Source organism: Chelonia mydas, chromosome 7 (assembly GCF_015237465.2).
Source record: "Chelonia mydas isolate rCheMyd1 chromosome 7, rCheMyd1.pri.v2, whole genome shotgun sequence".
NCBI classification, from domain to species: Eukaryota; Metazoa; Chordata; order Testudines; family Cheloniidae; genus Chelonia; species Chelonia mydas.
This window is the reverse complement of record NC_057853.1, coordinates 58208018-58222933: the sequence shown is the minus strand read 5'-3', so window position 1 is coordinate 58222933 and position 14916 is coordinate 58208018. Positions and strand designations below refer to the sequence as shown.

The 14916-nt window shown below is 40.7% G+C and overlaps 1 protein-coding gene across 6 annotated transcripts in view; it reads left to right on the top strand.

Annotated features, from left to right (window-relative positions):
* ERCC6 (ERCC excision repair 6, chromatin remodeling factor) overlaps positions 1–14916 on the top strand; it is a 79329-nt gene that overhangs the window by 61526 nt on the left and 2887 nt on the right. For 5 of the 6 annotated variants that reach the window (XM_043551057.1, XM_043551056.1, XM_037903940.2 and 2 more), the window contains 8 exons: positions 1441–1659; positions 4652–4762; positions 7257–7376; positions 8664–8758; positions 11547–11692; positions 11789–12508; positions 13104–13305; positions 14637–14715. In XM_043551057.1, the coding sequence (XP_043406992.1) occupies positions 1441–1659; positions 4652–4762; positions 7257–7376; positions 8664–8758; positions 11547–11692; positions 11789–12508; positions 13104–13305; positions 14637–14715 (1692 nt within the window). The remainder of the gene's footprint in view (positions 1–1440; positions 1660–4651; positions 4763–7256; positions 7377–8663; positions 8759–11546; positions 11693–11788; positions 12509–13103; positions 13306–14636; positions 14716–14916) is intronic. The other variant, XM_037903941.2, reaches the window with a different exon arrangement.

Genomic DNA, 14916 nt, shown 5'->3' with positions numbered 1-14916 from the left:
AAATGCCTGAAAGTGTAAATGAAATTTTTTAGGTAGAAGCAAAACGTTTTATTTTGATATTTTACTGAAACAGTTAGACTTCTTTAGCTTGGTTGGAAGTATTTAACAAATGTGATACAAATTCACGAATAGTTTCAACCTGAAACTGAATTTTTCTGCAAATATACTATTTAATCTGAAAAATTTCTCTGAGCTCTAATTAGACAATGTGTTCCTTCTGGCTTGTTGCCTTATTTTGTAGGGATGCTAGTGAGGGCAGCTATTTCAAATTGCAGCTTTTGTTATATTGAGTAGCAGGTTTAAGAATGTATATAACAGAAGTATTCATAAGTGGGTTTTTACCAGCATCGTATCTTTATATACTTAGAAGTTGTCCTTCACTGTCTAAATGTTTGCACATTGATGTCATTGGGCCTTTAACAGATCTGTTTGGTGTCTGACTCACTCAGCTGTACAGTGCTGGGGCAGTTGCTTTTGCAACTACAGTTTTCTGAGTGTGGAGAGAAGGGATTATACTTATGGTATTTTAAATGTCCAATGAATAATTGAAAAGAATCCATCTAATGCAGTGATGTAAACAGTGGTCGTTATCATCACCCTACACACGTTCTGTTGAAACATGTTGAGACAACCCACGCTTAAGTAAGTGTGGATTCTAGAGGTTGTACTTGCCAACATGGGAAACTTTCTTTTCATCTTCAAATTATCTTCCAGCATTTGTGCATTTGTGTCTCGAATAGATTTTCATGATCTGGTTTGTCACAATTTTCCTATTTTCAGGACAAAAAAAGGAAAATTGTGACCATCTTCCTGAAAATACAGCATCACTTACAAATTTGCACGACTTTTGGGGGAGAGAAATTCATTTTATGATTAAAGAAAAATGAACCAATTCAATAATAAGTGTAACTTTTTCCCTGGGTTCTTTATTATTTTTATTTTTATTTTTAATTTTTTCACTCTTGGCTCAGTTAATGTAAACAAATCAGTTAGGACCCAACCTATGCACAGAAACAATTTGTACTTGTTTTACAAGTCCAGCTGCATGTATAGCAGCCTTTAGCAGGTGTTATATTTTAAATATCTTTGCTGGAAGACCATGTAATGTGCAGCTGGATGGAACTTCTTGGCTTCTGAAGTGCTAGAAAAACTCTGACTAATATGGATTACATGAATGCAGAAACTGTTAGAATTTTTGTAACATTAGCACGAAAGTGGGTTCTCAAATAACACAGTATTTCATTGGCCACTGTATTATATCAACGGTATACCACCTTTTACTGAAATGGGAACAAATGTGTACTAGTGTAAAAACCAGAGCACCAGTGTTCACCTGCTCCATGACTATCAGTTAGGTCTATTATTATCTCTTCTTAAATGTAACCCATGGTAGAATGAAAAATTTGCAAGAAAAGGACACTTCTCTCCTGTATTCTGTAGGTTTTCTCTGGACTTGTAGCCTTGAGAAAAATATGCAACCATCCTGACCTCTTTTCTGGTGGTCCCAAGATTTTGAAAGGTGTGCCAGATGATGAGTTAGAAGAAGCAGATCAATTTGGATACTGGAAACGTTCGGGAAAAATGATAGTGGTAGAGTCCTTACTGAAAATATGGCACAAGCAGGGTCACAGAGTGCTGCTCTTTACCCAGTCGAGACAGGTAAGAACAAACAAACTTATTACAGTTATGTAGTAACTGCAATAAAAAAACCCACCTCCACCAAATTAGATGTTTGTGTGATCTAAAAAGACCTATAGCTAGAAACTAGGTTATTTTGTGGATTCCTCAAAAAAACAAAATTCCAAAGTGGGAAATTTTTGTTTCTTAGATGTTGAATAACTGGAGGGCAGACTTCTATACACTTCAGTTCCATAAACTTTATTAGCATGATAAGGTATACCAAGTATTGCACAAGTAAAATATGTCCAGCCAAATATAGCTGTCACTTACGCCAGTGAAAATGAAAACAAGTCCTTTTGAAACCAATGGAGTAACTCTGGATTTACACTGGTGTAACTAGGAGTGGAGTTTGGCACTGTAGTATAGTACAAATAACTGTCTATGATAGGGCTTCACAGTGCCCTGGGCCATGAGTCTATTTCTGATTCAGTGACAATTGGTTACACATCATTAGGTATTCCTGCCATGTCTTTAATTCTCTCAGAATTGTACTGAGGTTTTTTTTTGCTATTCAGGGGGAGTTCTTACAATTTGGAAGTTTGAAGTAGTATCTTTCTTGCACTTCATAGTTTGGTCGGAGGAGTAAATGCAAATTTCAGCATCCATTTCTCCTATCACTTCTTTTATAAAGTTGTTCCTTGGCTTGACACTGTATATTTTTTTAATGAGATCACAGGTTTGATTGATAAAAGTAATAGTGTTGACATAATATACTTAGACTTCTGTAAGGCGTTTGGCTTGGTACCACATGACGTTTTGATAAATTGCTAGAACTATATAAAATTACCATGGAACACATAAAATGGATTAAAAACTGACTAACTGATAGGTCTCAAAATGTAAGTATAAATGGGGAATCATCATTGAACACTGTTTCCAATGGAGTCCTCTAGGCATTGGTTTTTGGACCTATGCTATTTAACATTTTTTTTCAATGACTAGGAAGAAAACATAAAATCATCACTGATAAAGTTTGGAGGTGACCAAAAAAAAAAATAATGAAGAGGACAGGTCACTGATTCAGAGCAATCTAGATCGCTTGATAAACTGGCTGTAAACAAACCGCATTCATTTAAATACAGCTAAATGTAAGTGTAGACCTCTAGGAATAAAGAATGTAGGGCATACTCTATCCTGGGAAGTAGTGACTCTGAAAAAGATTTGGAGGTCATGATGGATAAATAGCTGCACATGAGCTCCCAGTGTGACTCTGGCCAAAAGAGCTACTGCAATCCTGGGATGTATAAATAGGAATCTCAAGTACGAGTAAAGAGGTGTTTTTTTAACCTCTGTATTGTGCTGCTGGAATACCGTCTCCTGTTTTGAGTCCAGAATTCAAGAAGGATGTTGACAAATTGGAGATGGATCAGAGAAGAGCCAAGAGAATAATTAAAAGATTAGAAAACATGTGTTATAGCAGTAGACTTAAAGAGCTCAATCTGTTTAGCTTAACAAAGAGTTTACGGGGTGATTTGATTACATTCTGTAATTGGGGAACAAATATTTAATAATGGGCTCCTCAATATATTAGAGAAAGGTATAACATGGACCAATGGCTGGAAGTTAAAGTTGGACAAATTCAGACTGGAAATAGGGCATACATTTATAACAGTGAGAGTAATTAACCATTACAACAATTTACCATGGGTCGTGGTGGATTTTCCATCACTGATCATTTTTAAATCAAGATCAGATGTTTTTCTAAAAGATCTGCTGTTGGTATTATTTTGGAGAAGTTCTGTGGTCAGGCAGGTCAGGGGGTCATACCAGATGATCTTAATGGTTCCTTCTGGCTGTGGAATCTATGAATCCCCAGTGACAAAGAATGGTATAAATTACCTTGTAAAGATGCTTTGTTATGACCTGAATATTTTTCTGATTTTTCTTGTCCTGTTCTCCTTACTGAATGTTCCAAAGGCAAAGGCTACTGTCCTGCTTCTCTCTTGGGTGATGTAATGTTAGCATCTCTCCCTCCTGTGTCTCTTTTAGTATATTAGTGTGTCCATTTTAGATCTACATTGTTGTGGAAATGAAAACATAGTTTAAAATAAAAAAAATCTCTAGCCTTAACTTTGGATGCTAATGAATGCTGTGGTCCCTACTATTCTTGTACTTTCCAGAAACTGGGTTCCTTAAGAGGAAGGAGTAATGTTTGAATTGTAAAGGGTATTAAAGCATGTGCAGCATGGCTGTTTTCTGTGGCATATTTGTAAATCTTCAGCCATGTACAGTATACGTCACTACCTTCTTAGGGGCAGAGGGGATAAAAGAGGTCCACCCAGATGACCCAACAGTTTTCCCAAGCGAGGTGGGAAGTTGAGCCTCATCAGCATCTCCTCTCCTCTCCTTGGTCAAAAAACGTCACTTGGAAGCTTCTCCATGTGACATGGCCGGCTAGGGGAGAACCATTCTCTGTCATGCTCCCCCTGCAGAGTAGCAAAAATAGGCTGAAAAGAATTGTGTGTGTTTAATGCTGACAATTCAGTTTTCTGTCCTCCACTACACGGCTGCCTGGCAGCTTTGGTAACCTTTATGTGAAGTGTCTGCTATAGGCACTTGTACAGGCAGAGCCCATAAAACTGTTCCATCCCACAGGTTCAAAGTGTATACGTGGTCTTCCCTTCTTTGTTTCACAGATGCATGACTTCACTTTGACTCTGCAGGTTCCCTGGAGTGTTCCTCTCCCCTCCCTGATAATTGGTCTTTTGAAGCCATGCCCCTTGCTCCACTCTGTCAGGGCAAACACCCTCCTTCCCGACAAGATCATACATCACGTATGTTTCACAGCTTAGTATAATTCGTGAATTTTCTGTTCTTTAGCCTTCGTAAGTCCCCACCATTCCCACGCAGGAGTGCATGATCTATCTCTTCAGTTGCAATTGCTGTTAATACGAGAAATAGTTTTGACTTGATCAGATAGTCAGTTAGTCTTCATACCTGGATTTCATTCAAATCCTTTCCATCACAATAGATGCTGAAGATCCTTGAAGTATTTCTGAGAGACAGAAACTATTCCTACCTCAAGATGGATGGTACCACGACAATTGCATCCAGACAGCCACTTATAGCAAGATACAATGAGGTGAGAAATTGCAGCCTGTCCATAAATCCATGTTGATAATTGATGCCTGAGCTCAGTTCAGAGTAGACTACATTGGGCACTCACTCTGGTCAGTCTGGTCTAAGGAAGCGTGCTTTGGGCATTTGAGTTGATTCAGAACTGCTTATCTTAGTGTGAAGGGAAAGAAATCACCATTTTCCCTCAGACTGAAGTTTGGTTCTCTGTTAAAACAAAGCCCAAGACTGACTAAGAAAGAGAACTTCATTGTAAAAGAACAAATCAAGTTTAGATGGTTTAAAGTGTGATTATCGTCAGAAAAGTGAGTGAGCAAGCAAGTAAATGCACTCCAAGTATCTACTCCCCCTACATCTTTGTCATATCTGCTGACTTACTTGACAAAATCAAGCTTCTACACTTGTTAGCATAGCAGAGCCAATACACCCATGGAAAATCAAACTAGATTCTTTTCTGTCTCGTGCATTGCCAACAGAAGGGGTAGCTATGGTTTAATTATAGAATCACTGTTACTTGGGATGAAGAGGCAGAGAGTACACAGCTCAATCTTAAGATCCCAGGAGTTTGTAACACCAACATATGTCATTCTCCACTGAGGCAACCACTGCCATTATTAAGATGTCAGAATGCCTGCAAGAAATCAGCTCCTGAATGAAGAGCAGCTTGATCAAACTCAACCCAGGCAATATTGAAGTTGGAAGGGGGAAATGTTTCAAAGAACTAATTGTAACACTGTTTCTCCACATTCTACTGAAGGTGTATAGCCCCTATTTGTCAAAGTGAGATGAAGCCTCTGCATCTACTTTGACTCCTCACCTAAGTTCCCTGTAAGCTGAATGGCCGACCAGCAGCCTGTTTAGCACCATGCAGGCACTCAGGGAACCCACCCAGGGACCTGCCGGGGGAGGGTCGCCTGGCCCCAGCCTAGCCTGGCCCTCAACCTGCCATGGCCGGGGCAGCACCGCTGGCCCCAACTGTGCCACAGCCCAAACCTGCTGGGGCATCCCTACCCCTGCCCGAATCCAGCCACGGCTGGGGCAGCGCGGCCTGGCCCAAACCCAGCTGTGGCCAGGGCAGCGCGGCATAAACCCAGGCAGCCCAGCCCGGACCCAGCCTCAGCCCAGACCTGTTGCGGCCGGGGCATCCCTCCCTGAACCTAGCCCTGGGCAGACCTGCGGGAGCCAGGGGAGGGGTGCTTATCCTGCAGCCCCAGCCCCGGAGCTACCGCGGCAGGGAGGGGCGCCTCTCCCCCACACTCCAGGTGCTGCTGGGGGGAGTCCTCTCTCCCCGCCGTAACCCCAAATCACCCCAAACCCCCCATCTCTGGCCCCACCCCAGAGACCGCACCCCCAGCCAGAGCCCTCACACCCCTGCACCCCAACCCTCTGCCCCAGCCCTGAGCCCCCTCCCAAACTCTGAACCCCTCAGCCCTACCTTCATCACATGAATTTTGTTATGTGCACTGATGTGAAGGTGATGTGTCACACATCACTTCCATATTGGTGCACATAACAAAATTCATTCCGCACATGGGTGGGAAAAATTAGAGGGAACACTGCTCCTCACTAGGGGTATGTCTACACTTTGAGCTTGGGGGTGTGATTCCCAGCTCGAGGAGACATACTCACGCTGGCTCAATTAGAGCTGGCATGCTAAAAATAGAATAGAGCCATAGCAGCACAAGCGGCCGAAGGAGCCAGCCGCTCCGAGTATGTATCTAGTGACCAATGGGCATGTACTCAGTCCGAGTGTGACCATCTTTAGTAAACATTGCAAAGCCTTCCTTTCCTTTAAAAAACAAAAACAAAAAAACAAGAGTCCACCATAGCAAGAATGGCACTTGTAACACAGATACCCCCTTCCAGCTGCCCTCCCCCCTGCAAAAAATGAATTAAAAGGCCCGAAACAAGCCAACCGACAATAAAGCCAACTGGAGGCTGTGATTTTTAACCTTGAAATGGGAAAAGTCCACTAAGGGCTTCAGTATTGCCCATCCATTTTACATGGAAGGTGCTCAGAGACAATGGCGATGAGTGATGTTATAACATCTTAAGACAGATAGGTAAACTATCTGAAAAAAAAAAATAATTTGACTTGTAAACTGGATCCAGAAGTCCTGGAGAAGGAATACTTTCTGCTTCCATAGCACCTTTCATTTAGGAACATAGGAATTGCCAGACAGGATCAGCTTGATGAGCAATCTAATCCAGTATCCTTTCTCCAATAGGGACCAGCACCAGCCGCTTCAGAGGAAGGTGCAAGAAACCCTGTGGTGGGCAATTATGGAATAACTTGTCTGTTGTGATTGGGTTCTGGGTCTCTGGATTATTGATGGTGGTCTTCACTTCTATAGTAAATGTTGAAACTAAATTAACCCCCTTTTCTTTACATAAAGAAGTGCATAATACATCCAAGAGTATAATATGACAAGAGCATCACTACTTCAGACATTCTAGCTGGGGTGTTTGCTAAATCCTGTCTTGTGTTGCATGTATTACAGGATACGTCCATCTTTGTTTTTCTTCTTACAACTCGAGTAGGTGGTATTGGCGTCAACCTGACAGGTGCTGACAGAGTTATCATCTATGATCCTGATTGGAATCCCAGTACAGACACACAGGTATTTTTGGCTCAGAATGTATCATTTAACGGCTAGGTTTAAAATAAAAATGAGGACTGAAAGAGGTAATCGAAGTTATTTTAAATAACTAGTGTGAGATCAGTGTTATGCTGCTTCTGTTTCAGCGTTGCAGGTGTTTGAAAGATTTCAGTGTTTTTCCCTGTAGCTTTCACAATCTCGCATGGCAGGGGAACTGCTATGTCCCTTTTTTCCCCTTAAAGATAAACTGCAGTACCTAATTAGAACACCTTAGAAATTTATTTAATAAGCAGAATGAATGAACGATAAATGTTCAAAACAGCACCGACTGCTGTCTGAATCTCTCTCTAGCTGGGAATGGTCTCTCAGTGGAAGTTGCCATTATGCCATGTACATCTGAGGAAGTTCTCTTATCTAATGATACGCAGTAGGCCTTTGGGAATTCTGGTCCCATTTCAATGCATGAAGCTGCAGGGACATTAGCATTGTTTTAAAAGGTAAATTCTATTTTTTATTAATCCGAACATGGTTTTTGGCCAAATATTAAAGTAGCCCACACATCCAAAAACTACTTTTGAAATTTCTCTGCTTTCTCATGTGTTCGGATGGGGGCTGCATTCCCTAAATTCATCCTTAAAAACATCCATGTCAGCATGGTAGTTTCCTATTTGATTGTAAATTAAGCCATGTAAAGCCATTAGCTGCTGAGATTATATTTTATACACTGCAACTTTCTTTTGGAAAGAGTTGGGCTTTGTGTAAAATAGCCACGTTTCTAAATAAAATTACTCTGCAGTCCTTTTGTTCTCAAAATGCATGTTCATATGGTGTGGGGGCAATGCATTCAGTCTCTCTTTAAATGCAAGTTGCCCATCGGAAAAAGGGGGGAAAATGTAGCTCCATTAGTCTAGGGTATATTTTGTAAGACCTTCCAGTTTCAAGGTAACTCAAGGAGGAGGGAAAACCTGTTGAGATGCACATGCATAAAGTAGAGTTGATTTCTGAAATGGATCTTCCTTGCGGATAAGGTCATCCAAGGGAAACCGCGGTTAGATAACATGCTGGTTCCTTTCTTCTTGAAATTTTACATAGGCTTGTAGATATGGTTACTAGAGTCTTATCTCTCTAGGAAGCTGGTCCATATGGAATTGTTTTCATTTCCTATCAGTGTAGAAATGTGATCATTATAATCTCTTGAACTCTTTGTTAAATTTTCAAAGTAGATTTAAAATAGTATCAGTAGCTGCCTGTGAATACAACCCTTTGCTTCCAGAGGGTGGGTCTGCTAAACACATCTTTATGCTCTAGGCTCGAGAGCGTGCTTGGAGAATAGGCCAGAAGAAACAGGTGACTGTTTACAGGCTCCTTACTGCAGGTACTATTGAAGAGAAGATTTACCACAGGTCAGTATTCATTGATAACTGAACTGTGCTGGAGGAGGAAAGGTTGGAGTGACTTGTCCGTATCCTGCAAAAACGGAATCATGTCTGCAACCTTACTCAAGCGAGTAGCAATAATAGTAGTAATAATAATTCCTAGAAAGAAAAGGAGTACTGGTGGCACCTTAGAGACTAACTAATTTATTTGAGCATGAGCTTTCGTGAGCTACAGCTCACTTCATCGGATGCATCCGATGAAGTGAGCTGTAGCTCACGAAAGCTTATGCTCAAATAAATTGGTTAGTCTCTAAGGTGCCACCAGTATTCCTTTTCTTTTTGTGAATACAGACTAACACGGCTGTTACTCTGAAACCTAATAATACCTAGCTCTTCCATAGCAGTTTTTATCTGTAGCTCTCATAGCAATTTAAAGGAGGTCGGTATGATTATCTCTACTTTATAGATAGGGAAACTGAGGAACAGAGGTGAATGACTTCCCCCCAAGGTCACCAAGTAGGCCAATGGCAGAGCAAATAATAGAACGCAGGAGTCCTGAGTCCTAGTCCAGGACACATTGCGCTGGGCCACACCTACCCAATTAATTTCTATGGGATTATCCATGTAAGCAAAATTAAGCACATGCTTAAATCATTCTTCATTTTTGCCCCTTATAGCAATCCCCTTGTATACTTAGTAAATCGTAACGAGTTACACTATTTAGTATTCTAAATAGGACTCTGCAAGTATTTTCTTATTCTGAACAAAGAGAGTGCTGTAGAAAAATTGAAATGGACCTTAAGCGTAAGTACATAACCCACTGCTACTAAAAATAATCTAACAGATCTATTCCCTGTGTTGATTCAGTCAGATCAGATTACTTTCATTACCAAAGGAAGGGTACTGCTTTTTTTTATTCCTCTTAGCTGTGCATAGCCATTGCAGCCATTAACATAATGAGCTGGAGTCCGCTAATTCTGATGCATTGTCAACAGAGTTGTGTGCTGACACTGAGGAAGTAGAATGAGTACAAATTTACAGAATGCAGTGGTACACCACACAAGTGTCAGCATAGAACCAATTTCAGTGTTATAAAATGTGTTTTAAATTATTTTCTTTTCCACTACCTGCCAAAACCTGATATTTACCTGGGAGTGCTATTGCAGGTATATAGTCTGAAATCATAAGATTTCTAGTATTATGCATGATATATGTGATACATGGTATAAAAAACAAAATAGCCACTCACCAGACTTTATAGTTTGCTTCTATCCCCAAATTATTAATTTTCCAAATATCAAAATGAATGTCCCCATGCAGAACTGGTAAATATTTAGAGGTATGTTTAAAATGCATCCAAACCCCTTAAAACATATACACTTCTAAATCAAAGCTATTTTTTAGTTTGTTTCACCATTCAGTTATTGTAATCACTCCATTAATGTGAACTCCAAATGAATGTACTTAGGTACTTTGACATCACTTGGATGTACATTTCTCTTTACAATGGGAACATCCTCTTTCAAAAGGCCGATAAATGAAAAGCTCTAAATAATCCAGTACCAGCACTTACGGAGAGCATTTGCTATTTGTTTCACCATACAGACACAAGGCTTCCGCTGCTAGTTGGCTCGTTTCCCACGGACAAACATTGGTTCAGTTTAACTAATCCTGACCACACAAAGGAAGTGGGGTCTGATCTAAGGGTTAGAACAGCCATCAGAAATTCAGTTCTTTTCAGAGAGCTGTGATGGACTCACTCTGAGACTTGAGCAAGCAACTTTATTTCTCTTTGCCTCAGTTTCCCCCTCTGTGAAATGGCAGTAATACTGACCAACTTCATGGAGGGTTTTTGAAGCTTAATCAATTATTGTAAATGCCTTTGAAATCCTCTGATAGATAAGAATTATAAGAATTCTTATTACATTATGCTGTAGTTCAAAATCATGTTAATTTGACCTGTCTTTGAACACAGATTTTGCTAACAGGGCTCTAACACAGTTTCCCTGCACAGTGTTGACAAGGGCCTAACTAGGTTAAAAACAGTGATGTGAACAAGGGGGAATGGTTCTGAGAACTATTCTGCAATCCTATTAGGCCGTGCCTATTGTGGATGGGAAAAGAGTATTAATAGCTTGCCATTGAATACTGTAGTACGAACGGAGCCTAACTGCAGGGGTGGACTAATGCTAAACAGAAGCCTACATCTACCAATACTGAATGGAGTGTTCTGGCAGCTTAGTTGCCCCAGACTCTGTTCCTCCCAGTCCCTCGGGATGGGCTCTTGGTCTTCCTCCAGCCCTGTGGGGTAGTTCAGCCCACACCAGCATATAGTCGGGCTCTGTGCTGCTGCACTGCCTATGTGACTTGTGGCCTCTCTAACCAACATCATACCATCTAAACTTCATCACTTTGACAATCTCGCCCTCTTCTTTCACAGAGCTTCCTGATGGTTGTGTGGTTTACATATGCAGCGTTTTCAGTTTTAATGTACAAAAAACCCTCTAGCTGTGAAGTTATTTACTACTTAGAATAAATGAAGTCTCATAGGACACTTCAGGATGGTGGGTACCTAGTGTGTTATGGGATTGCTGAAATGCAATAAATTCTTATGGTTAACAATTTAGTGGGTTGTTTAAAAGTTACTAACTCAGATTGTCTTTGTGAAACAAACATCATCTTCCCACCACTTAATTGTTCTGCAGGGTAAAATTCATGATGATAAAGTTTTCTGCTGGAGCACTGTCTTCAGTACTTAAACATCGCTAGACATTGTTTCATGCCAGCAGTACAATTTTATTTAATATTTTTCCAGACAAATCTTCAAACAGTTTTTAACAAACAGAGTGTTGAAAGACCCAAAACAAAGGCGCTTTTTCAAATCCAACGATCTTTACGAACTTTTCACTCTGACCAGCCCAGATGGGTCTCAAGGGACAGAAACTAGTGCTATTTTTGCAGGTACATGAAATCATTTTACCTAAACTGTGAAATCTAGATTTTGTACAAGAGACGATGCAAAATGTTTATTATTATTTAACTTCATATCTATATCAGGTACTGGTTCAGATGTTCAAGCCCCGAAACGCCAGTTAAAACGGAAACTTAAAAAGCCAGCTGATGGTGCTTCCAAAGGTGATCTTCATTTTAGGGAGCACAACTCGCCTAAATATGACAAGCCATCACATTCTTCCTCGACATGCCAGTTGGTGAATTCTTCTTCTAAAACAATAGAGCCAGTTAGAGAAACCACAGGAAACTTGGAAACTTTCAACCAAAACGGTTCTGCGAAAGATGGTACACAAGCTACAAATAATAGAGATTCACTGATTAAAGATGAGGAGAAAAGTTTGAAAACGGCCGAGGGGTCTGTATTCCAAGCACTGCCAGGGAATGCATGGACTTCAGAGAACGTGGAATGTTCATTATTTGGTGAAATGCGTGAGGCACCTACTGTAAGTACTGAGAGCAGACATGGTCTCGTATGTGAGACAGAGAGCTCCCAGGGGAAACAGAATGATAACTTTGAAGATGAACATCTAGGTGGTAATCCTCACAAACGCACCTCAAAAACTAAACACAGTATGGATATGCTGACACTTGAGGGCCACAAGAGTAACCCTAAAAAGCCAAAACATCGCAAAGGTGCCAGATTTGAAGGGGAGCGTATCCCATATCTGGTGAAACAAAAGCAGTACAGAAAGGACAACCAAGAGGAGGAGGAAGAACAAAAGAAGAATGATGATTATGTCTTGGAGAGACTTTTCAAAAAATCAGGTAACCTTTTTATTCATTTGCGCAACAGTGCCAGGCTAGGAAAAAGTATAGAAAAATCTACACAAGTGGGTTTCCATTATTGTAATTGCTAGCAGCCACAATACAATAGGTAACTTTTAAACATTTTCTTTAATGTAAATGGTTTGTTGAAAGTATTTATGATTTAATCTTCATATAGTGAAAACAGCCACAGGTCTTTTTGGCCAAAGGTAATAAGTGGGACAGCAGTATGGTGGGGAACACTGGTGCGGAGGGAGGTAACTGAGTTTCACTTAACTGGGAGTTCCACTGAAAATAAAGTTGCCCAGATGGATTTAGCCTACATCTAGCAATACAATGGAACCTTACTAATCTGCACTAACAACTGGGAGATCCAGTATGAACAAATGAATTTTGACCCCCTAACGGCAATAGAAGTGGTTTATTATATTCAGTTCACTTGATATAATAGGAATCTCTGTTATAAATGGATGTATTAAAATATTGACTGTTTCCGCTGACAGTGTAAAAATGAATTAAGGTTTTTTTTTAAAAGCTCACTGCTTAATTCTTACACATTCTTTCCTCCTCCTGCCCCTTGTACATACTCTGCTAGGAGTACACAGTGTGATGAAGCATGATGCTATTATGGAGGCTTCCAATCCAGATTATGTGTTAGTGGAAGCAGAAGCAACCCGAGTGGCCCAGGATGCCCTGAGAGCCTTAAAGATCTCCCGACAGCGGTGTTTAGGAGCAGCTTCTGGTGTGCCAACCTGGACAGGCAACAGTGGTCTGACTGGTGCACCATCCGGACTAAAGTAAGATAGTACCCACATGACTTCTCCAGAGAGGGAGCATTTAACATAGTCTGCTTTTTGTGCTGGTTATTTGCTCTGGATTTACTTCAAAAACTATAAATGAGATATAGGGCTGATTACAGGAATTGTATTGAAATATTAGCTCTCGGATAAAATTTTTGGAAACACTTAAGTCCCATTTTTCCATATTAGCTTACTTAGGTTCCTAAGATACTTTTGAAAATGTGAGTTAAGCCCCGTAGGCACTTTTGAAAATGTTACCCCTCATCACATATAGTTGAGAAGAGATGATATAATTAGAATGAATGAAGGGTCCTTATTAACGAAAGTACCATTTTGGGGTTGTGATCATTCAAACTAAGCCAGCTTCAAGCTGGATCAGTACCTGGATGGGAAACCTGCAAGGTGCTACAGATGCTGTGCTGTCCCAGTTACGGATGAGATCCCTAGGTGTGCCTTGGCTAGCTCTGCACACCTCAGAAGGGGAACATATGTGTACCTTTCCTAGGTCCAGCTGGGGCAAATTCAGCAACCAGCACAAGTCAGAGCAGCCTTCTAGGGGCCATTCTGCCATTCAGGGATTCCTGGGGAGGCAGGGGGGGCAGTGCTCTCTGGCCATGCCCTCCCCTCCTCTCCCTCCCCCACTCCCCCACCAGAATACTTACTGTACTGCGGTGGGTGAGGAGTGCCAGGTACAAGTAACCTAGGGGCTGACTTTGTAACTCAATTTCCTGTGTCCTTTGCACCACTAGAATGGTACAGAATGGTTGAGCGGGTGCCAGGATCTGCCCCACCATCTTCCAATGGGACATAAAACCAAGGTCCTGAGCTCTCCTAGCCTGAAGGATCCTGTGTCACATTCCATGTTAGCCTGGGTGTTAGATTCTAGTGTGAATGTCAGATTATATGGTGCTATCTAAAACTTTCCTTGCAGTTTCAGCTGAATACAGTAAGTCTTCACTTCCTGTCTCAACCTCACGTGTGGTGTTGCCATGTTAAACTGCTGCTGCATTTTACCCTAGAGGTGGGCGAAGTTGTAGACAACTTCGGAATGAAAGGCGTATATAAATGTAAATTGTCTTGTGTACTAGGTTACAGCTTCCTATTGCTCTTGGGCCTCTGATAGTGACAATTGCATCCTGTATGTGAGAACCCCTTGGTCTGTAAATTCTAAGAAATTCTTATCGTTGATCGCTAAAGGGGTGATAAGATCCACAATACTTTGGAGCGGGTTTTTACAACAGTAATTCAATCAAAGTATCCTACAAAGTGTCACAATGCATATTTAGGAGAGATATTGTAATAAATTACTTCTCTTGCATGTTTTTTAGGAGTAGGTTTGGTCAGAAAAGGAACCCTGCTTTGCTTGTCCCAAATTCCTCCACTACATCTCTTGTAAAGAAATGCAAGGTAAAGCACAAGAACTAGTACTGCTGTATCTTTTCCATGAGTATTAGCTGATTTAGTTGAAACATTCTAGTTTAACTTTTGCTATTTAGGGTATATGTCTCGTAAATAATTACCACACTCTGTACGTAAAATTCCAAAGTTTTAGGCCTTGAATTACATACAGATTTGATCTTACATCTTGAAAAAGAATCATCAAATTCA